Genomic DNA, 27131 nt, shown 5'->3' with positions numbered 1-27131 from the left:
GCTCCCTAGAAGAATACTAATCCTCAATCCCCAAATTCTGGCAATACCAGTATCTTCCCCTGCCTGCCTACCTAGTGTCTCTTTATTAGATAGAAACTCTTTTGAATACAGCTTTCCCATTAGCTGAGGGTCCACATGGGGCATATCTCCTATCCCTCCCTCATTTGTTTACAAGGCTTACACTTGGGTCATTGACACAGGCTGACTTAAGTCAAGATCTATTACATCCATTGCCCCTGCTCAGCTAAGAGGCAGGTCATCCTCTAAGGCAGGGGTGTTAACCAACTTTGATGCACTACATTCCAGACAAATGTATGCTGGTGATTTTTAACTGGCATATTCTCCCACCTCCCTAACAGAATAAACACTAACTGTTTATTCTACCTTATTAAGACAGGCTGGATGTACTCCCATTCTTTTCCCCTGTATTTCAAGGGATCAAACCTTGACTGTCCCTTCACCAGATGTTTTCTCTGGTGGCTGCTCACCATGCAAAAGTTGCCTTAGTCTGGAAGTACATTCAGGAAAATTTCATAAGGCTTTGCCCATGTGAGCACATCTAATTTACCTAAATAGTCTTGTCACCTGTTCTGATTTGTGCTTGGTTTTGCTTTTTAAAATTAACTCATCACCCTGATCTTCTTCACAGTGCGAAGACAGAGCTCTTACTGTCTCATTTTATTTGTTCTTCTTTTCCATGCCTGCAGGAGCTAAGTCCTTCTATCCAAGAGCTGCATCAGCTCCTTCTGCCCTAGCTGGGAGTTCACACCAAGTTTCGCATCCACTGCAAGCCCATTTCCTTCCTCCCAGATTTATAACTTTGTGACTAATGCCAACTCAAGCTGCCTTTTCTGTGTTGTGAGTAATAGTGAGTCCTTGGGCAGCAACTACAGCTCAGCGGACACACAACAATAATTAATTTCCAGGTCTATGCCTCAAGCATGGAGTTAGAATCCAGGAAAAATAAGTTACACACTTGTGTATGCAGACATCCTCAATATGTCAGCTTTACCAGTATCACCTGAGAGCCTCCAAAACTCAATGGCTTCATATAAAGGGAGTGTAGGCCATAAGCACAGGGAGATGAAGGACAAATCCCTTTTAAGATCTTCCTTGGGACCCAAAGGCACTAAATTTTTGTCTCAAGAGCACAAGTATCCTGAGGCCATCTTCAGAGACCCTCCTAGTCTGTATCGTTGCCAGGTGCTCTCTGCCCTCCAGCAGAAAACATCAGATGTGACAATTACTTCAAGCAGAAGACAAGGCCTGCTGCCATCTGAGTTTCCTCTGAGTAAAAGATCAGGCCAAGATTCTGACTTTGAAGGTACATGAAACAAAATCTACTAAAGGGCACTGATTATCTGGCTAAAGCAGGGCCAGGCCAGCACACAACCCTCCCACCAAATGTACTCTTGTGCAAAATTGCACTTGTAAGAGTGGCACTCTCCTCTGACCCATGTCAGCAACACATCAGGAGACAGCTGGATGATTTAAGGGAGCCCATCAGAAGAGTTCTTCCATGTAGGTCAACAGGAGAAAGCACAACACCTCCCCAGAGGCAACACCACGCAGCGACAGAGCCAGAGGTCACATCACTGGTGGCAGCTAGCTGTCTGCAGAGTGATGCTCTGTGCTAAGCTGGGAACAGAGACCTGCACAGAAACCCGAGAGAGCATTGCTTGGGAAGGGGGTGTCAAAGCAAACACCTTCTCTGCACAAAATATTACAGGGCTGCAGAGGCAATGAGCACACCCAGGGAAGGGATATGGGTAGCTCTGGGGGCATACAGTCCTTCCAGGGAGTGAGAGGGAACAGACAGACAGGAAAGGTCTGCAGCAGTCACTGTTCCAGAGAAAGGAAGGGAGGTTTTTTTCAGCTTGCTGCTCAGAGGTAGAATGGCTGTGATGGTTCAGAAAAGCAATAGCAGAACATACTGAAAACAGGCAGCATGAATCTGTGACTACTTTCTCCTGTGCTGATGCAATGTGTTGCTTTTCTAATACACAGTTCTTTAAGAGATCCAGCCCCCTCTTTAATGCAACAGCACAAACAGCCAACAGAAACGGGAATCTTCAAAACCTTGCTTTAAGGCAGACCTGTACTACCAACAGCCAATTTCTCTGGGGAAAAACAGCATGCATAAAAGAAGAGCTCTCACTCTTCCCAGCACAATAACCATGTGGGCAGAGGCTGCTGGCATAAACAGTTAGACCAAAGCACTGGAGACTTTGCTCAGATTTAGTGGGCTATGCCATCAGGAAGCCTATCTTGCCCATATAAACTGTGTAGCCAGTTCAAGAGTTTGGCCTGATGAGAGCATTGGGATACTGGGAAACTGTTTCCATTCCCCAACCTGGCTTTAAGAAGGAATAAAGGAAGAGAGGTGAAAACACAAGGGAGAGAATGACAGGCAGGCAATTTCAACATGCAAGAGCCCTGGGGAGAAGAGAAGCCTTTCCAGGACTGCTTAGCAATCATGTGCAAGGAATAGGTAGCATGCAAACATAAGCCTGTAAAAATGGCAGTGAGCACTGTGCAGAGAAACACTGTGGAAAGGGTTCTGCATCTCCCATAGCAAGCCAGCCTCAGGCTTCCTGCAGCTAATCTGTATTTGAAGTAGAGGGCAGACACTCAGCTCCATGCTGGAAGGACATGAAGTGAGAAGGCAGTGCCAACCACAGGCCTGCAGGCTCAGAGAAAAGCCATTTTATACTGCAAGCCTTTGCTCCACAAGCTTGGCAGCGACTTCACAAATTTCACCCTCTTTCTGTATGCAGAATGTGTACATACGTATGTATGTCTTTCTCATTCCTTGATTTTTATTTTTCTTCTTTTAACCAACTTTCTAGGAAATGCATCAGGCCTGTCCCCCAACTCACTACCCTAGACAAGCCAGAATGCTTCTGACAGATGAAGGCTGCAGGCAGACAGGTGCCTCCCTGCAAAGGCCATGCTCAAGGCAAGTCCTGCACACATCAACTTGCCTTATGGATAGGAAAGTGTGGAGTCCTTCCCAGCAAGATTTTGAGCTGTACATGGCACAGGAAAGAGGTTGAGGACTGCAGTTCCAGGCAGCAGGCACTCCCACAACAAACACAGAGCTACCTTCAGACAGGCCACCTGCCCCATGGTGCAGCCCATTGAAGCTAGAGCATCAGGACCAGCAACACAGTTACTAAGATCAAAGTGACAGAGGGACGCAGGGACCCCCACCTCTTTCCCTTTCTGGAAACCTGCATTTCAGTTTCCAGCTCCACCTGCAAGCAAGCTTGAAACTCCCCAGGTTCATTTCCAGAGCCAGGAGGAAGAACAGACACGTGTATTGAGATCAGACATAGCAAAACCTTCCTCTGACTCGTTCAGTATCCCAGAGGTCACAGCCCATTCAAGGCTCTGCCATTCCCTGTCTCCACTCCCCAACACCTCCTGAGCCATCAAGAAACACCTGAGACCCTGCAGAGCCAGTTCAGGCAGTAGGAAATCTTCCCCTTTGCTTTGAGGCTCCAAGCAGGGCATCTACCTCCTTGTGATGAGAGCCAGTGTGGAGAACAGGCAGCAGGTTGGCACACTGGCCATTTGCTGCAGGAGCTGCCGGATGATTTGGGGGGGCGGGATTTGTGCATCTTCAGGACTAGACACTGTTGGCTACCCAGTAAGCTCTCAGTGGCAGGAGGAGGCAGGGAAGGAGCAGCCTAGGAGACTTTCACTAAGAATTGCTTGGTTCCCACCCTATGGAATGCAGCTGCTAGACTGAAAAAGCCTTTATGGCCCTGTCATTCAAGGACATGAAGACAAACTCCATTTTCCAAACATTCCCATCATCTTGTCTCATCTGTATACCTCAAAAAGCCCCGGGGAAGATCCAGTCCCAGCCTCCAGGAAGCCTTATCATCTGTGCCCATCCCTGCCCACGGCAGAACTCTCAGATGCTTTGATATGCAAATCAGCCACAGGATCCATAACCAGCGCTGTCTGCAATTAACAGCACACACGGAGTATCCTACACCCAGGGCCTCCTCCCTCCCCAAGAACCACACGGCTGCACAGGCTTCATATCAGATGACACAGGTCCCAACTGTCTTCAGTGGGAGCAGGAAGTACTGCCTGCAGTCCTTGGATTTTCAGCACACGGCCTCACCCTGGCCACCAGGATGGAGATGGGGCACTTACAGAAAGGATGCAGGCTGGGGTAGCACCTCGGTGTGGACGGGCAGATGACAGAGGAGTTGCCGGCAGGATGCCGTGGGGCTCCCAGTGACAGGAGGCTCACACAAAGTGTAATTAGCAACAGAAAAAACAGGGCCTGGGCACTGTCAGCTCTCAGTACGTTTACTGCAAACCTCAGGCTACCTGGGATTTTCTAGAAGTTGTAGTTCCCAGAATGAAGAGATGTTGTGAAGACTTTTTTTCCACGTAAACAATATAAAAACCCCTCCAAACAAGTTCCTAGCCCACTTTATTACTACGGAAAGCTGAAAAATATAACCAAGGATATTTTAAGCCCAGAAAGAGAAAAAAAATTAAACACCTACGCAAACTAAAAGCAAATCACATTCAGGATTTTTTTTTTTTTCTTGGCTCAACTCATGGCTTCAGAACAGTTCAGGACAGTCACACTGCACTCCGTTCAAAGGGCAAGAAAATGGTGCATTGCAAAGCCTCGTGGCAATGTCTTCTTGACATGAAAACTGACTCCCTCAGAAAATACAGTGGCTTCAGTTCCTTCCAAGGTTACCAAAGACAGGAACAGACAAAAATAGGGCAAACTTAGTGCAACAAAACATACTTATGAGTCAAACCAGAGCCTCTTCCCAACCCCCTCAAAGGCATCTTCTTTCATGTTTATTTTGCTCTTATGGTATCCAGGTGAAGACTGCAGAATGGACGTCTCTCCCCGTAAAGATAGAGTATTCCTACTACTAAAAGGCTCAAGATGAAAAAGGCCTTCCTCGTAGATACCAGCTAATTGCAGTCATTAGAAGTAATGCTTTGCTATTTCTGGTTGAATGGAGTCCTCCTGGAGTCAGTTACAAGCTGAGTGGTCAGCTTTGCGCTCTCTCAGAAGCATTAAGAGTAATAAAAGCTATTAGGGACTGTACACTGAGATTGTTTGGAGGGGAGGGATAATGGTCCCTGCCTGGACTTGCAAACGCTCTGTCCCACACTCAGATGGGGCATCGGCAGCACCACCCAAAAGGCACCTGAGCCTTACAACCCTTCAGTAAGTAGCTTTGTGACCGCTGCTAATCAGATGTTCCTGCCCCACAGCCCCATGGCCTTCCGTGTGTGCTTGCCCCAGAGAAGGACACCACGGAGCAGGACATTTTCACAGTAACAGACAAATCCAGGAGAGAGTGGACTCCTTTCGGATTATACACAACTAAATTAGCCACTCTAAGTACACATTGTGATAGGCTTTTTGTTTCTAACTTCTGCTATAGAGAGGAGAGAGAGGGAGGTGCCCAGAACCTCAAATTGCCAAAACAGCTGCTCTCCATCCAGCTGAGAGCTACCAAACCTGCTGAGAACCCCAGGATGACTGCAGCCACATTGCAGATTTTTGACGTGATGCCCCTCTCCAGCAGGTAGCTACATAAAAGGTGCACTCTACGGCAGGAGGAAAAAACATGGTTTGCTGATGTGGAGGAGCTGGCGACCGAGACAAGAGAAAAAAGGGATTGCCTGGCTATCTGGCCACGGACATGAGCTATATCCAATAGCCCTCTGTCAGGTACTACAGGGGAGGAGAAGCAGGGAAATATCAGAAACCTGCTCGCTACTCCCACCACCCTTAGAACATCCCTCCTGCCTCCCTGCTGCTCTCCTTCGCAGCGGTGCCTGCAGGAGCGGCGGGGGGCGGGCAGACGGCTCTCCGAGCCCCAACACGCACAAAAGCGCCGACCGCAGAAGAGACGGGCGCGCCGCGGGCAGGGGTCCAGCGACCCCCGAGGTGCACAAACCCAACAACAGCCGAGTCGAGGGACGGCAAAGGACAGGCGCTCGGGGAACAGAAGGAAACCCTGAGCGGCCTTGGGGCGGCGGGCGGCCCTCCGCGCTCCCCGGGCGCCGCGCCGGGCGCGCCCCCCGCCCCGCTCCGCCCCAAGATGGCAGCAGCGCCCCCGGCCCCGGCCGCCCCCACCGCGGGCTCGGCGCAACGGCCGCGCGCCCGGCCCGGCCCGGCCCGGCCCGGCCCAGCCCGCCCTCAGCACGGCCTGAAGCGCCACCGCAGACCCCTCCCCATCCCCGCCGGCAAAAATCCCTCCGGGCCTAGAGGAGCCGCGGCCGCCGCCACGCCCCAGCTCCCGCCCGCTCACGGACGGCTCCTTACCCCGTGTCAAGCGCAGACGGGCTCCCCCCGGACCGGGCCGGGCCGGGCCAGGCGCTGTAGTACCGCGCCGCTTTCCGCCGCCCTCGGCAGCGAACGGCGGCCGCTGGGCTCGGCTGAGTTCGGCTCGGTTCGGTTGCGCTCGGCAGGGGCGGGGCCCCGGCGGTGGGCGGGGCGCGCAGCCGCCGGCTCCGCACAGAGGCGGGGGGGCGGGGCTGCGGCGCTGCGCGTGCGCACGGGGTCTGCGTTGGGCAGTAGGGCGCGTGCGCTCGGTAGCTCCCCGCGGAGGTGCTTGGCGGGGTCTGGGGACGGGACGGGACGGGACGGGACGGGTCGGGGTGGGGTGGGGTGGGGTGGGGTGCGGTGCGGTGGGGTGCCGTGCCGTGCCGTGCCGCGCCGCGCCGCGCCGCGCCTCGCCTCGCCTCGCCGCCGCGCCGCTGCGCCGCGCAGTGTAGCGTAGCTCAGTACCATAGCGCCCAGCAGGGCCGGTACTCGGTCTTGTCCCGCCGCTGAGCCAGCCTCCTCTCGGCGTGCTTTTTCCCGGGGCCGGCGCCGGGCCCTCACACGGCCCTGTGGCTGACCGGCTCGGGGCGTGGATGGTCCCTCAGCCACCGGGCGCTGGGGCTGTCCCGCTGCCGTGCTCGCCTGTGGGCCCCAGGGCGCTGGGGCTGGCCGGGCCCTCCCTACACTCGGGTCCCGGCCCTACCGCCCGTGCCTTGGAGGGAGCCGCTTGCTGGTGCCCCTGGGACTCTGTGCACTGGGCTTGGAACGTGTTAACCCTGAGCATGAGCTGCTGCTCTAGAGGGACGGAGAAACGCTGTCCCCGAAGATGCGCGGCACGAGTTTGAGCGGTGCTCGAGTGGCACGCAGCGCGGCGGTGGGTGGTGACATTGCACGAAAGGAGCTGGAGTCTATGTCGCTTGCACACTGTCCTCCCACTGGCCTGCAGTCCGTGCCTCTGCAGTATGACCTGGGAGAGAGGGAAAACACTCTTCTGAAGTTCTTGCATGTTCAGAGCGTTTCTTTGCTCAGAATTCGTGTGGGGTTGCGATACTGCAGTTAGGCATTTGTGGGTATGAGTAGTCACGCAGCAAAGTTAGACCAAAATTCCTGTGTCCTGACAAGTGGGGCATTTGCTCGCATGTGTCATGGGGACTCAGGAAGTGTGGGCACTAGTCTTGTGCTTTCCTGGTTATTCTCCAGAAAGCTCTTTTGGAGGTCCAGTGAGTAAGGGAAGGCAACTGGGGGAAATGACAGTATAACATATTTCTTAAAATCATGAATTACTTAATCTTTGTAGTAAAAACAGGTGGACAAGCTAGCCTTTTTAGCAGCAGATGCTCATTTGTTGGCTTCTCTGGTTCCAGAGCTGTCCAGGATTGCCTGAGAGGGTCTTGTTTGGAAGAAGAGAGACTGAGTTAAGGGAAGCTTCTGAGTGAGAAATGAGGCTTATGCCACAAAAGCTGCAGGTAGCTCTGTACTGCCTTGCAATGTGAGCATGCCTGTGTCTCCAGGTCATGTTTCTCTTAAGCCTGAATTCTGACATTAGGCATCCTTTTCTGGTACAGCTTTATCAGGAAGACCTAGAGCCACTATTGTGTTTTTTTCTGTGAACAACTAGCCTAGGTCATTTTCAGTTGTTGTCAAATCAGTTGCTCCTGACTTTTTTTCATGGTCGAGACACAGCTATATGCTTTCTCTTCCTTCTTGTTTATGTTGCTCTCCTTGTCACAGCTCCTCCCAGCGTGGTTACTGCTATTTGGGTTGTGATTACACTTTATTGGTTGGGGCCTGGCCACTCAGGTTGGGGCTGGGAACTAAATCTGGTCTTGTGGCTTCCCACCATTGTCCTGCTCTTGAGACCTCAGTATTTCTAAAACCAGTAAAGCGACATTTAAGAGGTGATAGCAGTATAAAATTATGATAGTGTGGGCAATTCTCTGAATTCTCATGTAATTCCCAAAGGCAGAGACAGGGAGGGACCTTTCTTGGCTTCACCTCAAACCCCACAGGCCCACCAGAGAGACCTTCTGGATCTAATCTAGTACCTGCTCTATTGCTCATTTCCTTTGACTTCACACAGGTAATGGTCCTCTCTGTAGCTTAATTTTCTGTTGGTGCACTGAGAATAACCCCTCCTTATTTTAGTACAGTGATGTGAATATGAAGATATAGGATGATTTTAGGTGTTTGGATATTAGAACAATAAGTACCGTAAGTACTTTAGAGTTGTGACTTCTGGATACTTAAAAAGTCAAAAGTAAGTTTTATTTTAAAGGTATGCAGCTTTTGTTATCTGCCATTCCAGATCGTGGTCTGGAAAATGAGGTTAATGTGTTTTGCTTCGAAGTTGTTAACAGATGTACCTGTAATGAGTTTCTGTTGGTAACTTGGATCAATAATGTCCTGTTTAATAGATAATCCTATTCATAAATAGATTTTAAAAAGACTTAATTCCTCTGTGTGGATCCTGGCCTTTTTGTCTGTCATTAATGTAAAACCAATTATGTCTTGGTAATGAATATCTTGTGTATTTTTAACACGCACATCCCTTAATCACGTTGTTTCCTTTATGAGGAGATATGTGAATGGATTGAGTCCCTTAGTTCACAGTTGGCTCCTGCAGCTCACTGTGGCAGACAGTCTATAAATAGACCTGCAGTGGCAGAGTAGGTGTTTAGGCATTTGTGTTGCGTGTACTCTCTTGGGTTTAGTTCTTATGTTTAAATGGTGGATGACAGATGCAGTTCAAATCTTTATGGTGCCTGGAGCATGTCTGTTTTGATCTTTAAAAAGAATAGAGGTGATGTTGGTTCCCACTGTTTGACTCTGCAGATCAGGTCACTGCTATAGAAGTGAAAAATATTTTTACCTGGTTTCTTTGGCTTTGACAACAGGCTTTGGGTAAGTTGCCTCAGCATGTGCTTTGCAACATCCATTGGTTTTCCATGGGGCCTGTCTGTGTGGATGATTTGCCAACAGAAGTAGGGAAAAGGAATAGCTGAATGATTCTGGAATTGCAAATCTTGGGAATATAGGGAGGAGGGGTTAGTTCCAAAATTTGTGATTAAAAAGGAAAGTAGTACTGGATTTGCAGGTAACAGCATTCTTCAAAGTTACAATTACTCTAGGATATAGGCAAGGTAAGACTGGTGCCTTGACTGTTTTTAGTGTATACACCGCTGATAAGAACTTGGTCAGAGCTGTTGCACTGGCTTCTGGAGTGTTCAGATGCAGACCTTTTCAGTTCCCCCATGGCTGTATTAATAGAGCAGATTCATGCAGACCATTCTTGTGAAGCACACTGGTGTTTTTGCTGAAATGACAAGCGGTCCTTTTCTTGTCCAAATCTGGTGTTTCTTTGGAGATACTGTCACCACAGAGATAAGTCTGGGTTGGCAGTGGAAGAAGTCACAGTCTTGTGTTGTGCCACATTCCATTGCAGCAGTGTTCATGTGCCTTCAGGTTGAGCTGGATCAAGAAACAGAGCTAGCTGAAAACTGTGACTGGTTTACATAAATGCTGAAGCCAGGATAAGGGAGGTGATGGAAGTGTGTGATGGGGAGACATAGGGCTTCCTTTCTTGGTGGTGAAATATTGTTCATTCAAACTGAGTATGTAATCCTGTCTTCCTTGTCTGGCACATGTCCTTGCTCTGTATCAGTTCCCTGATGGTCTACTCATGCATTTGATGAAAATGCTGTACGAGTATTTTTTGTATTTTCCAATTTTATTAGGGGAAAACTTACCAGAATTTCTCCATTCAAGAGCCACTCAAGATTGCAGTAAATATAAGCTGCTTCTTTAATATCAAGGAAAAACCACTGAAGGTAATAGCTAGTGCACTTGAAAATGGTGCAGTGGGTAAGTAACTTTTCTAGATGTTTATAACTGGTGAAGAGTTTCTTTGTTGAGCAGTGTTGGAATTTTGTGTCAGTCTTTTGCATTGAATAGGGTAAGGCAGAAGAGCTCTTGAGAAGAGTATTTGCAGTAGCAGGTTATTGCGTGCTCAAAAGTAATTCAGTGAAGTAGAAATAGGATGTTTTAATGAATATTTGATTAACAAATTCCTCACCCTTTTCTGAATGTTACTTTGAACTCTTTTCTGAGGTCTGTGATAACTTAATGGATATGTGGAGAGGGGCAAAGTATCTCTGTGACTGTGATTTTCATGAGATAGAGCCACTACTAGAAATTAGTGGCAGCAGGGTAGAAACAGCAAGAGATTCCTCTGCATGGTTCTTTATTGCTGCTTTGGTGCAGCTATGAGTGGTCAATGTTATATCAATAGTTGCCTTTGTGTTAGGCCGCTCATTTTAGGATAGTGTCTGTTTAAATACTGCTCTTGCCTAGCATGAAAAACTTGAAAATTAATCCTGCTTGAGCAGGAGATTGGACTAAATGACCTGCAAAAGTCCCTTCAAAAATAAATCCTTGGTCAGGGTGTATCAGTGACTAAGTACTAAGCAAGTGGTGGTGTTTTGCCTGTCCAGGGTATTTTGGAGTGTGCTCCTGCCTGTATCAGTTGGGCAGTACCGATGGCAGACTTCTGGGAATTCCTACAAATTCTCCAGTGCTTCAAGGTTACGGGGTTACTCTTCCCATACACCTATGAGCACTGAAACCTGGTGACCTGGGGAGAGCCACCTTCAAAAGCAAACTTGGATCATATGCATTCCCCGTGCCTTAATGCAGCTTCCTCTGAGCCTTTTTAAGGCCCACTGGTGTGAGGCAACATGTGCTGGGAAGGAGAAAAGTGCTGGGAGCAGTGGGACTGATGGCTGTCATCGATTTATAGCAGCTCTTCAATTTTGGCACCACCTCTGAGTGTTCATGTGCCAGCACCAAGTGTGGCAGAGTCAATGGCTTCTGTGCCCTTCAAATTTGTTTAGTAAATAGCAACTCCACAGGGGGAAACTGAGGGCAGGAGAGATGAAGTTCACAGCCACAGAGGGATCAGACAGGGACTGGATCTGCTTGAGAAGCACCTGGAGACAGACCCAGACTATTGTCTGTTCCTTTCTAGAAAGGAAACTGGCATGTTACAATAGTTGAAGTTGTGATTCACTCTTTGTGAACACTCTTGCACCCTTGAATGCTCTTCTACGTGCCATAGATGCATTCTTCTTTTCCCTCCACCCTGAACCCTCCTGCTAATTGGAAGCATTCCCCCTGTTTACTCAGTTGCTAACAGGATGCTTCATACCAAAGAATCAATCACGCAAAATTTCTTAGCTTGTGACACCTCTTAATGTGCTAAGGAATAATTCTCAGCTAAGAAGAGGGTACTGAGTCATCTGGAAAAATAAACAGTCCTTGGACACTTAATGCTATTGATGCTTCCGCTAGTAGTTTTGTAATTTCAAACCTTCACTGATGTTGCAGGGTAGAAACAAACAGTGACTTCTCCTAGGAGCAATGAGTGAATTTAGACTTGAGCACATTTTAGATGCGCTTTAAGCACATCTGACTTTGCTGGTCCTGACACTGCTGTCTCTTTGACAGCAGACAGAGCCTGCACCTTTGCCTGCCTTGTCATGAGCCCACAGACCTCTCCTATTGATCTTATGTAATGTTGAGAATGAGATGCACCTTCTCCAACCACCAAAGCTACCATACCTGCTAGGAAGTAGAGATGGGGGTGACAGTGGTATCTGAACTCCCCAAGAAGTATCCATGAAAGACAACAGTGAGGCCAAATTACTGCTGCTTGTTTGGGTTTTGTAGAGGGATCCAAAGGCTCTTTGTGATTCTGGAGGAAGTAGGAGCATTATTACCCACTGACTTTGAATTTCATGTGGGGAGACAGCACACCCATGTGCAGAACAGGACACAGGCAGATGGTGGGCTTAAAGCAAGTCAGCGTAGTTGAACTTACTTAGAAACCTGGGCAGCAGCAAAGCCAGTTATTGGACCTTGATTGCCAGTAGCACTCTAAATGCAACAGGACCTTGCTGTCATTAGGATCACACAGTTAGGTAAGGACATGTGGCATAAACACAGCCTTTTTGGAGTCTCATTTCAGAGAGACAGTGCAGGAACTCGTTTGATGATCATCTACCCCAGGGAAAAGTGTTGTGTTTTGTTTTGTCTAGTTTTTTTAGTAAATCAATACAGGCTTTGGCTCTTGCTGTTCTCTTCCAAATCTGCCTGTGTGACAGAATTGATTTGCCACCTGTGCTTTGCTCAGGTGTAGCTCAAAACTGCTGTGGTGCACATGTCCTGTGCTTCTCATTGTGCACTCAGGTAATACTTGCTCTGTAGAACAACTGCAAACCGTAAAATTTACACGCATCCCCAAGTAAGCAAACACATTGGAGAAAAAAAGAAATAAAAGTAGTGAAGATTTAGGCTGGACTTTACTTGGTTGTAGTAAGAGCTGTGGCATTGTCTGTCAGAAGGCTCTGTGGGTATTTTTTTCTCCCTAGAGAAGTTAACTCAGCTTTGTTTTTAAAAGAAAAGTTTAAAAAATGTCTTTACAATGTATTGCTCTAGTTTGCCCAAAACTTATCAGAACTGTCAGAGAGACAGATGAGGTCAATGGATTTTTAGTGTTTGCTTTAGAAAGGAGAGAAAGAGAACACATGTTGGTTACACTGCCAAAGTCACAGCAAGCAGTGTCACATGGTAGTAGTTGCAGTCAAGTGGAAAGTTAGCTGTATCTGAGCTGGCCTGAAAGAGAACTGGCTTTAGGTCTGTGTTGTTTCCTCCCTTCACTTGGATCTGCTGGCATAACCACCTGGGTCATCGCTCCCTAATGATGTTTGGGAAAGTGATCTGGGTTCAGATAAGCCTTTGTGACTGTGCACGCAAGTTGGTCCCTGTCAGTCTGACAGAATGAGGTTAGAGAACCTCCATAGATGTAGGCAGGGGAAGAGGGTATGGTTCTCAGTCGGAGGTTACCCTTGTAACCCAGCTCTGCTGCAGTCAGGGTGGTGTACAGTGTACAGCAGCATTGAACAAGCACTATAAAGGTACAGGGAACTCTTTTCTCTGGGCAGCCTGAACAGGGCAAGACTGGCAGCAGTGTTACTGTGGTCTCTAAACAGGCTGCTTAATACCTTTGTATGCTAAGAGAGAGCATTCCTTCACCAATGGAGCTCTGACTTGTTTCTTGTCTGGAAAATCATTTCCTGAAGCTGTGATGCCAGTCTGTAGGTTATGTGGCCTTTTGCTTGGTTTTGTAGGTAACCTTGGTAGCTTTTACTGGGCCCTGCAGCCTCTAAACCAGTTCACATGTGAAATTCTCAAACCTGCTTCTTGTTACGTGATTCACAGTGCACACAGAAGGGCCCTTACCTCTCTGTGGAGGAAACTGCAATGCAGTGATACTGAATCCTGCTTTGTAGTATATGTGTCTGAATTACACTGCCTCCTGAATTCAGACAGGGGTTGTAGATCTGCTTGCAGTGTGCTGCAGATGCTGCTACCAGTTTGTGTCCTGTGGATTGCAGCATCTAAATAGTTGTTGACGCCCTAGTGTGTGATTGATGTAAAGGAAAGAAAGCAAACCAAATTCTGTCCATTTTCCAGAGTTAATAATTCTTTTGTTTCTTATGCAGGGTTGGTTACCAAATGGCTTTCTTGAATGGACGATTTGGTTTATCTTTAACCCATCTAAGCAGTGCTGTGATCCAGCGACAGTTCAGGTAACTTTCAGATTTTGCTTTTGTCTTCTTCAGAATGTTTCGGGATTGAAACAGAAGCTGTTAAGTAGATCAAGAATAAGATACAGCATTTGTAATTCAAAAAGGTAATATAATTTAAAAAATAACCTCACAGTTTTCCTTTCATAGGTAGAAAAGTGAGCCCAGACACTCCATTTGCAGGTTCCTGGCAGTGTGAACTCTGCCTTTTCATATGTGTGTAAGGAAGCTTTCAGGCCTTTGACAGCATTACATGGGCCTGCAAGTAGAAGTTGAAAGTGTCTGTGTTTCTCATGCAAGTGCAAAAAAACCAACAGCAGGCCCCTGCTGATCCAGAGCCAATTACAGTGCTTAAAGTTATTCCAGAGTTTATAATTTAAGTTATTAGAATAAAAATAATATGAAAAATTACTTTCTTTTACTTTACAGTGCCTATTTGGTTATTTTTCTTTTGTTTCTTATTCCAGACTTTAGGCATTTAAAATTTTAAATTTATGGACTTCATATTTTGCAATGCCTTGCACAAAGTTTAGAGCTTGATCCCACGTTATACTCTGCCAATATGGGGAATCTCTATAACTCTTTTGAAGGGTCAGGGCTTCAGTTTAAAGGATGAGAATAGTCATTCCTAGGACTGTGGCCTAGAGAGGGGATTAAGACAATGCTCAGGGATAGGTTTTGTGATAGTCTTGGGAGCTATCCAGAGGAGGTATCCAGGTCTTTGTGGCTTTCTGTGTAAGTGGGCTGCATGAGAACTTTGGCCAATATACATTTAAAGCATATATAATTGACAGTGAGAGGGAGGTGAAGTCTAGTCCATAAAGGTGGGAAGGACTTAAAAAATCTTAATGGGGAGACCTTTTCTTTGTGAGGTATTGCTCAAAGACTGTGGCAGAAATGAAGAAAAAAGGGAAATAAGTTCTCCCAGTGCAGTTATTCTTGCCTGGTGGTTTCCTGGACAGTCATATTTCTATCTGTTTGCTACTGCTGTGTTGTAACACTTAGTCCCATTGAGGTTGTCCCTGCTCCTTCCTATGACAACACTTTTCTTTTTCAGCCTCCTTCCTTCGGTCTTCCCTGTTGTATGGCCACAGATGGCAGGCAGAGAAGAAACAGTGTGGTGTGCTGCAGTCCCTGCCAGAGGATGGGATGGGAGAGGGTGGCTGCTTGCAGAGATCAGTGACTTCTGAGAGAGAGAGGGGAAAGCTAAAGTAGGCCTCTTTGGGATATTGAAAGGCAGTGCTTGACCTCTGGAGCAGTTGGACTAATGCAGGCTGACTCTGCTGGCCTTCCTTCACCATGTGTAAAAATACCTGCTTCAGCTGATTCCATCCACACCACATTTGGTGTGCATGCTCATCTTTTAGGTAGCTATGCAAATACAGGCCCTTCCTCTTCAAGGAGGGATGATAGTCCCTATTTACTTTACAGGCTTCTGAAAAACAAGATGAATGGTTAGGTTGCTTCTATATGCTGTCACTAAGTAGTTCAGCTGGCAGCAGGTTGGCATTCCTGCAGCTCTGGCCAGAGCTCCGTACCTCACTGCAAAGCAGTTGTTCAGCAGCAGAAAGAATCTTCCTGCTTTTCCAGTGGTCTATGTTTGGGTGTCTTTTGAAGACAAGCAACAAATCACTTGAGTTTGAGCTCACTGAGTAAAAGAATAATGGTTTCTGTAAGGGAGCATGTTCCTGCTGTTCCCAAGTATATTCAGAATCAGACTTAATGACTTACTATTGTACAGTTTATTTATGCTGCTTCTTACTCCCACAAAGCAAGCATACTGAAGATACTGTGTCTCTCTGGATTCCTTCCACTTGGGGAAAGTGGTGATCTCTTAGATTTTAGTTGGGAACAGCTTAGCACAGGCCCAGTAGGACCTCAGGGATCTTACTGAGAGCAAAAATGACAGACTTCACTGAAGGGAAGGCTGGTCACAAAAGTCCTTAGTGCTAGGGACTGTGTGCAAGATTGGAAGAGCCTAACTTGAGCCTTAGCTTCCTGCAGGCTGTTGAAATGGAAGTAGCACTTTTTTTTTTTTGCTTGTAAATTGACGCTAGATCATCTGCAGTTGCTAAAAACCCTATGATATGCAAACCACTCTTCACTCCATCTTTTAGTTGTGTTTTAGAGTAGAAAGGTTGTTTTATGTTTGACACTTAGTAGAGTCTGCAAAGCCCAAAGCAGCATCTGGCTTTCAAAGAGCACATTGAATGGAGTCAGCGTGTCACCCATATGGTATATATTTGTTGCTGGTGCCTTCCAAGTGGCTTATGTAATGACAAGATTCTGTGCTGGGTTTGCCTTTGCTCCCCAAGGATTATTGAGGAGATCTGTCTCTCATTCTCCCTTGTTTTTTGGTAGCACCACTGGAGCATGCCGCGCAATACAAAAACTAACCCGTGTGCGAGTGGTGGACAACAGTGCCGTGGGGAACACGCCGTACCACCGGGCACCAAAATGTATCCATGTGTATAACAAGACTGGGGTTGGCAAAGTCGGAGATAAGATCCTTCTGGCCATCAAAGGAGAAAAGAAGAAGGCTTTAATTGTAGGGCACAAGATGCCTGGCCCCACCATGACGCCTAGATTTGATTCCAACAATGTGGTACTTGTAGAAGATAATGGAAATCCAATAGGGACTAGAATAAAAACACCAATACCCTATACACTGCGAAGAAGAGAAGGCGAGTTCTCCAAAGTATTGGCCATTGCCCGCAACTTCATATGAAAGCTAAGAGAGGTCTTCAGCAATTCTTTTATATCCTTTCATACAGTAGCTGTTCCTTGGTCCTTTTCCAGAAACTGGTGAAACATGAAAAAGCTGATGTTCATCAAGAATCTCTCCTCCCTTTTAAGAATTTCAGGCAACTAATTTAAATATTGAAATAGTTTATTTTTCTCCAAAAGAAGGCTGATTTATTTCACAGAACACCTGCAATATGTTTGGAAAATGGTCCTTCACCCTTACTCCTCCTGTGGTGTTAATCTGGTCTGTCATCATTAAAATGAGAACATGAAAATCCTTGTCCTGTATTGCTTATGTTCTCTTTTCCCTATTTCTGCCTTTCTCAGTTCCTCAGGAGCATGACTCAATCCCTGGCCCAGTGATATTGGGGGTCTACAAAATGTTCTGGGCTCCTCAGGAACCATGTTGAGACACTTGAGCACATCCAGAGGAGGGCAACAAGGCTGGTGAGGAGCTTGGAACACAAGTCCTATGAAGAACAACTGAGGGAGCTGGGGTTGTTTAGCCTGGAGAAAAGGAAACTCAGAGGTGACCATATCACTCTCTACAACTTCCTGAAAGGTGGTTGTGGTCAGGTGGGGGTTGTTCTCTTTCACCAGGCAGCAATTGACAGAACAAGAGGATACAGTCTCAAGCTGCACCAAGGGAAATACAGGTTGGATATTAGGAAAGAGTTATCACGGAAAGAGTGATAAAGTACTGGAATGGTCTGCCTGGGGAGGTGGTAGAGTCACCATCCCTGGATGTGTTTAAAAAAAGACTGCTTGTGGCACTCGTTGCTATGGTTTAGTTGAGGTGTTAGGGCATGGGTTGGACTCGATGATCTTGAAGGTCTCTTCCAACCTAGTCATTCTGTGAAATTCCATGAATTCTGTGAAAATGGTTGACAAGTAATAGAGTAGGAGAGATACATCATGAACTATGAGTGCTTTGGGCACATTCAATAAAAACACTACTTTCTGTCTTTGCCTAAGAGAAGTATTTAGGAACAACTAGAATTAGGAGGGCATGGTGGCTTGCAATGTTAGTGGTGTGTGCTTGAACAGGGCATACCAGGGATTGGGAAGCAGAAGTAGGAAGGGGAGCTGAAGGGGGAGCCAAAGGGTAAGGTGAGATGCAGCCTGGGCTCTCCACCTGACCAGCCCCTGAGAATTGTGTTCTCAGATCAATGCAAGGGCTGGATTCAGATTGAAAGGTCTACATAAAGAAGGTTCCTTTTGGGCTGCTTCTTGGTACCATTGTTGGACATCGTCTTTGGTTGGCTGTTGGTGGGGCTGGCTGTTGTCCAGTTTCATAAGCTTAGGCACAGCAATGGGCAGATGCTACTTTTGCTTTCAGGACTGGTTGGGATCCAGGAGCCAAAGAGCTGCTTTTCTATGGAGCTGAGCAGAGAAACTTGGTGCTCATGCTGGTGAAGGGACATCAGTGCACAGCACTCCTAGACATAGCAATGCTGGGGAAGAAGGTGCAGGGAGTGCAGTCAGCAGGAGTTAGGCCAGTTCCTCAGAGCTCAGGTGGCAGTGGTGGCTGGCTGCTTCTTGCCCTTCTACCTCCTCTTCCTGTTATGCTGGGAAAGCTCCTTACTTTGGCTTTGCATTGCCTCAGTGTGAAGGTCTAAAGAATGCAGTGCTGAGCTATTGCACACTCCAGTTACTCCTTGCAGATGCATCTGCCCCATGGTCCCCACTGTTGTTGCCGCTGAAGATGAATAGATCACACGGACACAGGTCGAGGTGTGGTGAAAGGAAGAGAAAGTTTATTTTTCCTCTCAGTATTTAGAGGTTTCTGACCACAGCCAGGGATTGGATGGTCAGGATAACACTTTCCCACTGCACTGGCCATGAGAGATGTCCATCACAAGACATGTAGCAGAAAGAATGTACACATATCTATGTTTACAGTTACTGTCCTGGGAAAGTCTTTAGAAAACCATGTCAGCAAGCTCCGAAGCTGAGTTTTCAGGGCGACATCTCACCCTTTTTGGTTTTAACAGAAAGAAAAATTAACAAAGAAACTAACAACATTATAAACAATCAAAAGGAAAAACAATAGGAAAATGCAATACTCCATACAATCAGAAGGCTATAATTTCAGGGTGATATCTCACCCTTTCATTATTACAAACAAACAAACAAACAAACAAACAAACAAACAAACCCAAAAAACCCCCCAAAATAATAAATGAAACAAATGTCCAACATCAACACCTCCTTGTGGATGGCTCCCAGTTTGGTCATGGAGGCAGAATCCATGGCCAAATTGAAAGGTGCCTGGGAAAACTTCTGAAATGCTATGACAGCAGCCTGTAATTCCATCAATTGGGCTGATCCAGCCTCATGACTCTCTAAAACCTGCCACTCAGATCCATCCTTCCAGGTAGCAATGGCATTTCGAGTCTTTTCATTGGCCAATGATACCTGTGGAATGCAAATCTGGAGTGGCAATGAAAAAAACCAGCGACATCAATGGAAAGATTAATGTAATAAACTTGAGGAGCAGAAACTGCTCGTGAAACCTCCTCCAGCACCTACTGTGCCTTTGGGGTCAGTGTCAGAGGTGACTTTAAATCAGAGTCCCCCTTTAACAGACCAAACAAGGGAGACAGTTGTGTCGTGGTCAGTCCCATATAGGGATGCAACCATGTAAAAGTCCATTAATATCTGGACATCATTCATGCAGTGTCTGCACTGAATGCAAAAAAAATAATTGCCCCTCCTTTTGCGGGACTGTTCGTCCCAAAATTATTTTGACCCTCAAATAATTTCAAGGAGGTTGTTTCTGGAGTCACTTGCAGCCCCATATCATCGGCAAATGCCGGCAAATTTTCACAAGCCTTACGGCAAAATCTCCGTTGATATCTCTGTGTGGGCTCAGCATTAATGATAGCTGGCACCAGAAAGGCAAATTCAGTCTGTCATTGGGGTGCAAAGGACCTGTAAAGAAACAATCCTTCAGATCCACAATGAGAACTAGCCAATCAGCAGGAAGCATGGCAGGTGAAGGCATGCTAGCCGGCAACATCCCCATGCTTTCCATCATAGCATTAACTTTCTGGAGGTCTTGTAGCAACCTCCATTTCCCAGACTTCTTCTTGATACAGAAAACAGGAATGTCCCAGGGACTGGTCAAAGCTCCAGATCACCGTGATCCAACTGTTCCTGCATCAAGTCACAGAGGGTGACTAGTCTATTATGAGAAAGGACAACAGAATCTGAACAAAGAGTCAGTCTCAATTTCTTCTTTGTGTTGAATGTGTCAGCATCGGGTCCAAGGGTCACTCTGGGGGCCTGTCAGCAAACCTGACTATCGTGATGTCTGTGCTGGTGTCAAAAACCCATGGAAGCTAATCTCTGACAGCATCTCACCAAGGATAGACAGGGTGCAGATCGTTCAGGACGATCCTTGGCTGTCAGAACAGCAGTCCAGTGACCCAGGGAGGTCCAGGGAACCCGAAGGCACCATCTCCCCACAGCTGGTTCTCAGCACTGTGAACACAAGACTCAAAAGGCACAAGGTGAGCAAATCCGGGTCCCGCAGGGATAGGAACAGGAGGGGTGAGTGTGGAACCCATGGCAGAAATGCACCCCAGGAAATCCGAATCAACGTCCTCTAGGTGAGCAATGATGCCCTGAGCAGTGGTATTCAACCACACCACAAGAAGAGCACTCATGCCCTCACCCACTGGACCAGAGCATTCGGAAGCACATGGAATGCCTGATATGCTCAGCTGCATGATCACCTGATAGGAGGACAAAGTCCACAGGCCAACCGAAGAGTCTCCAGCAGCCTGGGACCCTTTGCCTGTGGAGGCCACCGGATTTGCCCCTGCGGCAGCACCACTGGAGCCAATGGTAAACAGCGCAGGACCTTGGTCTGCTGCGGCTGCAGGAGGTGATGGGGGAGGGCCGCCTCCAGCCGCAGGTTTGGGTGATGCCCAGGAACCCGAGGCGGGGTGGGTTGGAGCCAGATTGGCACGGCCTGCCTCCAGCACCGGAGGGGACCGAGGCGCCGGTAGAAGCACAGCCCGCGGAGCCGCGGCACTGTCCCGCTCCACTGCCAGGGGACAACCCGGGCTTGCAGGAGGTGAAACCCGCAGCATGGGGCCAGCAGAACCCGGCCCGGCATCCGCACCACTCGCAGCACTCGTCCCCACACCCCACGAATCCGGCGCAGGGGAATTAGCGCTTGGAATTGCCCCTAACAGCGTTTCTTCAGGGGCAAAAGGTCCAAAAAGCGGCGCCGGCCGCTCTTCCACTGGAACAGTGTGCACGTGCGTGGCCGCTGGCACGGAGCCTGGACCCATCCTGTCCCCCACCGCGGGGTATGGCACAGCCCAGCCGCAGCAGGGACATAGGACTGTCCCTGAGGCATCCCCCAGAGGTGGCAGCACGGCCCCCCGTTCAGGCAGCCCCTCATCGGTCTGTGCCGGGAGGGCACATGAAGGAGGCGACCCCGCCCTGGGCCTACACCGTCAGGGCGCCGGCTGAGGTGGCATTACGCCCCCCGGTTCCGCGGCGCCCCTGTTCAACCTGCTGGGGGCCCCGGTGATCCCGGGGGAGCCGACCTCGGGACCCAAGACACAGCCGGCCCCCGGCTCAGTGCCTCCGGGGTAGAGGGAAAGCCCCGCCCCGCTCCCACAGCCGGAGCCGGAGCCAGAGCCAGACCTCTCACCCAAGGCAGAGGAAGCAGCTCTTGATCTGGCAGAAGAGGACGCGCAGCTCCTCAGAACACCACCCCACCTTCACCAGATCCCCAGCAGCTGGACCAGCCGGGGCTCATAATCGACCAGCAGAGCCTTGATCAGGGAATCGCCTAAAGCGTCCCAAGCCGACTTCAAAAAAATCTCCTCAACCACAGGGAAAAACCCCTCAGTTCTCCCATAGTCACACAATTGCTGAAAGTCAGCATCCAAAACATCAATCCCTTTCTGATTAAACACCGCATGCCATAGTTCCATAACCAGGCCCTCCGCAGGAGAGAGCCCAAAAACAGCCATAGCCAAAGGCTAGACAGTACCCTGTAACCGTCACCTGCAACACACGTCGGGGTTCACCAGATGTTGCTGCTGAAGATGAATAGATCACACGGACACAGGTCGAGGTGTGGTGAAAGGAAGAGAAAGTTTATTTTTCCTCTCAGTATTTAGAGGTTTCTGACCACAGCCAGGGATTGGGTGGTCAGGATAACACTTTCCCACTGCACTGGCCATGAGAGATGTCCATCACAAGACATGTAGCAGAAAGAATGTACACATATCTATGTTTACAGTTACTGTCCTGGGAAAGTCTTTAGAAAACCATGTCAGCAAGCTCCGAAGCTGAGTTTTCAGGGCGACACACTGTGAAATCCACATTGTCCCTGGAAAAAGTGAGCCCTGGATCCCTTCAAAATCCATTACTCCAGGTAACACGCAAAAGATTGTACTATATGTTTAATTTCAACATGATGCTTTAATGGCACTGTCCCACTAAGTAAAACTTCCCTGTGAACTCAGTTCTGTGGGAAAGCAGAATCATGTGCTGCTGGCAGCATTTTCCTTGTTGTCCAGGTGCTAGGGAATGTTGGGTCTGCTGCTCCAAGTCCTTTGTGCCCCATGGCCATTGCCTTTAAGCCCTGGGCTTGCCTCCTCCATAGGTGTCTGCCCAACGGCACAGCAGCAGAGCAGAAGCTTGCCTGGTTGAAGTCAGTGTTTCCAGTCAACCTGACTGCAGTCAGCTTCCAGGAGGAGCTCTGTGTGCTTGGAGATGTTCATGCTGTTTTTCTAAGTGGGACAGTGAGCAAACTGTGTGGCAGTCACAGTGATAAGTGTGATTGGCCTCCCTCCCTTGGGTGGGGTTTGCTTCAGTGCCAGAAGGGCATGGCACAGCCTGTCATCTCAGACATTGTCCATTGCCTTTTTTTCATGTTTAGATTTGTTTCTGGATCATATATGGAGTAGAAAAAGGGTATATGCTTTTATGCACTTTAGGGAAAGTGTTTATGCCACTGAATTGCTCTGTGATCCTGCTTTAGAAAACCTGCAACTTTTGAAATTCCTCCAACCCTGATAAACATGTAAACAAATACTTTTATAATTTTTTAATAAATCATAAGCCAGTTGACAGGTCTGTCCCTGCCTTCCTGCAGACAGGAGCTCATCCTTCCTTAATGTAAATGTGTTTGAGAACAGAAGAGGAAGATGCCTTCCACTAACACAGTCCTGGAGAAGAGAATTTGAAATAGCACTTGTGTCGGGTATTTTGTTTCTATGCACAGTCTGTCGGTGGAGCCGAAGCACGGTTACCCCCAGCTGAATACCTCATTCCTGCCTAGCCTAGTTTATAACTTGTCTGAAGGGACACTTTACTGTGAGATTTTTGCTTGGCAACAACTCCAGCTTCAAAGCATCAACCAGCAGGACCTGGGCGCCTGCAAACAATCCTTGTTTTTCTTGTCCTGACCATAGGGGCTATGAATCTCTCACAGGATGCCAGACCCTGCTGTTTGGATATTAAACATTTCACATAATATTTGCTAATAACTTTCCAGCATTTTGCTGAGGAAGAGGTCATGGGGAGAGGGCACGAGAGGAAGTGGGCAAGACAATGCAGCATGCTTGAGATTAAAATGTGAAGTGATGCTTTAGTTCTAAGTAAACTGATACATGTGGAACTAAATCCTTAATCTCAGGGTTTAATAAACAGACATGCAGACAGCTAAGCTAAGCATATCCCGTAGTGTGTCTCCTGCAGTTTTTACCTTTCTTCCCAGATGAGGAATATAGTCTCAGCAGAGGCCTATGTTGACAGCTCTGTGCTTGGCAAATTCCAGGTGCTGCCTGTAGCAGTATCTCTCGGAGGGGAAAGGGTCAGGCTTGTGGATGAGCCCATAGCCTGCTGCCACCCATCCCACTGATGTGGGCCCTGCCATAGCTGCAGGATGGTTAGCTCCTGCTGTTCTGGCTGCAGAGCTTTTGCAGACGGGCAGATGGATGGCGCCTTGCCCAGGCTGATGTGGGTTCCCCAGGCTCTCTTTTCCTTTGAGCAGACCCTGCTCAAGGATCCTCATTTCCAGGTCCCCTTTTTTGTTTCTGCACAGAGGATAGTACCTACTTGCTCTCAACTTCCAGGCTGCACTCTGCTCTATTCCAGAGCCTTCTGAGCAGTAAGCCAGTGCTGTCTTGGGAGCAGCTAGTGGGTTTCCTGGGCTCTGGCTTGGGGCATCCTTCTTTGTGATCCACTGAGGCTTAATTCTCTCCAAATAGGAGGCTTTTCCTTTTGCATCCATCCATCCTAGTAGGAAAACAGATGTGATTTCCTCTTCTGTAGCAGTTCTTCCTGCAGGTCCTTTTCTTAAAGGATGGCTACAGGCAGGTGGAATTATTCCCTCAGAGGTGAAGTAAAACCAAAATGCTTCCTATCTCGCTGTTGCCAGAAAGTCATTCTCTCCCCTGGTGCCTGTTTATTATTCTGCCATTAACATGACTCTATATCATAAATGAAAAAAAAATTCCAACGTGATACATGCTTAGGAAGACTTCTCTCATCTCCTGTGCAGCTTCTGGGAGAGCTGCCACCTGCTGCAAAGGGAAGGGGAAGCCAAAGGCTTCTTGCCTCATTACAAATGTGCCCCCCCCCCCCCCCCCCCCTTTGGGTTAGTGTACATTCCTGTGTATTTGGATATAGGATTTGCATCAGCTGAAACTCCCAAGAGGGTGCCTATTTGCTGGTTATGGTGGGGACTTTGTGCTCAGACATTCTTCCATGGGAGTTAGAGTAGAGGTGTCTTTTTTTAGGGCATCCTACATGGGTAGGGAGAGATGGCCTTTGGGAAGATGCTTGCCCATGAAAGACATGTGATGACGCTGGGGTCTGCAAAAAGACAGGCAAGCACTGGGGATTTACTGGCTGTGAGAAGAGGTGTCCCTGAAAGGAAGTGGGCGAGACAGATTATCGTGGAAGGATGCAGCAGGGAGCTGATGTCTTCCATCTGCTTGGAGACTGAGGCTGGGAGGCAGGCGGTCCTGTCTCATGGCCCTGTGCCAGCAGGGTGGATGGACCCCAGAGCTCGGGAAGGCAGCTGGTGACTTTGGGGGCTGGGAAGAGGGAGAGAGAGCTGAAACCTCAGCCGAACTGGGAGTGATGCAGCCGGAGACGCCTAGCTGGCTAGCAGGGCTGCGGGCGGTGAGCTGCACATCCCCGAGAGGGAGGCTAGATGGCAATGTGGGCGTGATGGTGTGCCCGGCAGCCTGCCCCGTGCTCCGCGCTCGGCGGGCCCCTAAACCTGAATGACGGCACAAAATCGCCGCACACAAAATCTCCCTTGGTCAGCACGTTCTCCAGCCGCCAGCCCGCAGCAGGGCAGCGCAGCTCCGCTCCGGCGGCTGCGGGAAGGTTCTGGGGGGACCGAGACTGACCTGCTCCCTCGGGAAAAGCCCCGGGGAGAACCAGGGATAGTACCTGACTGCGTTGGAGCCCTGTCTCCACGGAAGGTTGCTGAGTAACCAGAGGCGTCAGGGTCTAGGAAGATCGCTGGGAAGATCGGTCTGCAAAGCAGCATTCTGACTCCTGTGGGGCTGGTAGCTGGTTGGGAAGAGAAGCGACCAGCAGCAGGATGCTGCTCATGGATTACAGGGGTTTGCAAAACAGGAGTCAGAGGTCGGCAGCAGGGAGGCACAGCCTGGCTCTGTTGTGAAGCCCTGAGCTGGGCCATTCTCCCTATGCAAAAGAACCCCTCAGAATGCAGTCACTCCTTGCTAGGGTCTTTCATCTGGAGGCAGATGCTAGATCTCCTTCCCTGAGGGAAAGGCATGCTGAGCCTGAGGTTTGCAGGCTGAGCAGCATTTTCCACCCAGCCACACACAGAAGCAGTGGCAGGACCCTGCTGAGCCCTTCTGATGAGACAAGTGAGGGCTGTCATTTTTTTTTCGTTTCTGCATCTCATCTGAATGTGGCTGTGCTGTTTAGGATTGACATGACCCAGGAGAGCAAGGAGGACAGGGAAACAGCTGGATGCTTGTTTATATCCTGCAGCTACTGTTCAAGATAGACAAGGGCAGGGGAAGAGTGTCCATCAGGGAAAATCAATGGGCTGGACACTGGGAAATGCAGAGGGACTAAAGGGGACAAAGAGTTGGGAGTGAGGGAAGGGGGAATGGGGTTGGCACCACTGCCAGGGCAGAGCCCCAGGCTTAAAGCTTGTGTGGTCCTTACCCAAAGGACTCTCCTCTGAGTGCATTAGCACCAACTACAACCTTACCAACTCATTTTCTGAGTAGTTTCTCCTGTTGTATAGCATAAGAAATGGGGTAGGGAATGACACTGAATCTAGTCTGAATGCTGTTGCAGTGATGGAGCCTCAAGTAAGCATAACAGGCTGGGCAGCTTATTTCAGAACCTGTCAGGAATAGAGGATGGAAATTTTCCTAGGCCTGTTGCAGATGCACCCTCTAACAAGAAAATAGAATTGGAAAGCTCAGGAGTGTCTAGCCTGGAAAGAAGAAAGATTAATGAGGGCTCATGACAGAAGGATAAAAAGAAGGATGTGTAAAAAACACATCAGGCACATCCATTCACCCTCTCTGAGCGTGCAGTAGAGGCAGTGTTCAATCAAATGTGCTGTCAGAGGAAATAAAATTACCTTTTTTCATTTTTTCCTTTCACCCAAAACACAAGATGCCTCATGAAATTCATTGCTCCAGGGCTTCACTGCTTAACAGAGATCAAAATGTGCCTGGATGCTCAGCTCCATGCTGGCTACAGTGAGTGTACTCAGCATGAATAGTACACACACCCTCCCCAGAAGACTGGGAAGTGATGTGCCCAGTTATTGTGGCATAGACACAAAAGACAGGCTGTCCCTTGGGCCTTGGAAATATGAGCTTGCTTTGCAAGTGTCTGAAGGCTGTGAACTCCATGAACCAAATTCAGTTCCTTAAAAATAAACAGGCAAGCCCCAAGATACAACATGGCCTAAGGCAGAGCCTGTGAAAGACATCCAAGGTCTTTTGGTACAAAGCTGTACCCCGTACCCTGCTTGCTCTCTAGCTCAAATGAGCTGCTCTTCATAGCTATGGCTATGGGTGTGGAGTGTGAGGGGCACTGGTGAGTATTCCCTGGGGTCAAGGCCAGGAAACGGACAAAAATGTCTTCCTCTGATGGCCCTCAGTTGTGACTATGGCACCCCAATGTGGTTTACCATATTAGATACATCTCTTGGGATTAAGGGATTTGTTGCTCTAGGTTGTAAGACTGGATGTTGACCCTGGACGAAGTAAATCTTTCTCACATTTCTGGGGCAATATGATGCAGTGTTTGGAAGTCATGGTGGTCGCTTCTTGGCTCCAAAATGAGTAATGTTTTGTGGACTGGGAGAACAGCAGTCAAGCGTTAGGGGTGGCCTGTACTGCTGGAGGGTATGTTTCATCCACTGCGTT

General features: G+C 48.4%; 2 protein-coding genes across 4 annotated transcripts in view; one reads left to right on the top strand and one right to left on the bottom strand.

The window, feature by feature from the left end:
* Window positions 1–6478, bottom strand: part of TMEM63B (transmembrane protein 63B) — a 53670-nt gene extending 47192 nt beyond the window's left edge. For all 3 annotated transcript variants that reach the window (XM_058836674.1, XM_058836676.1, XM_058836675.1), the window contains exon 1: window positions 6329–6478. The gene's annotated coding sequence lies outside the window, so the exon portion shown is untranslated. The remainder of the gene's footprint in view (window positions 1–6328) is intronic.
* Window positions 6479–6501: 23 nt separating this feature from the next.
* On the top strand, window positions 6502–16994 carry MRPL14 (mitochondrial ribosomal protein L14). Its single transcript, XM_058836688.1, has 3 exons — window positions 6502–6613; window positions 13888–13974; window positions 16333–16994. The coding sequence occupies exons 2-3, from the start codon at window positions 13901–13903 to the stop codon at window positions 16697–16699; spliced, it is 441 nt and encodes a 146-aa protein (XP_058692671.1). The 5' UTR covers window positions 6502–6613; window positions 13888–13900; the 3' UTR covers window positions 16700–16994.
* The last annotated feature ends 10137 nt before the right edge of the window (window positions 16995–27131 follow it).

The sequence above is a fragment of the Poecile atricapillus genome, chromosome 3 (assembly GCF_030490865.1).
Source record: "Poecile atricapillus isolate bPoeAtr1 chromosome 3, bPoeAtr1.hap1, whole genome shotgun sequence".
Taxonomy (NCBI): domain Eukaryota; kingdom Metazoa; phylum Chordata; class Aves; order Passeriformes; family Paridae; genus Poecile; species Poecile atricapillus.
Note: the sequence above shows the minus strand (reverse complement) of the source record. Positions and strands in the feature narration are given on the sequence as shown.

What these genes read in the sequence shown, in the direction of transcription:
- MRPL14 (XM_058836688.1), top strand. Translation starts at nt 13,901, where the DNA reads ATGGCTTTCTTGAATGGACGATTTGGTTTATCTTTAACCCATCTAAGC. An exon ending in GTGATCCAGCGACAGTTCAG is followed by an intron (nt 13,975 to 16,332) that starts GTAACTTTCAGA and finishes GTTTTTTGGTAG; the next exon opens with CACCACTGGAGCATGCCGCG.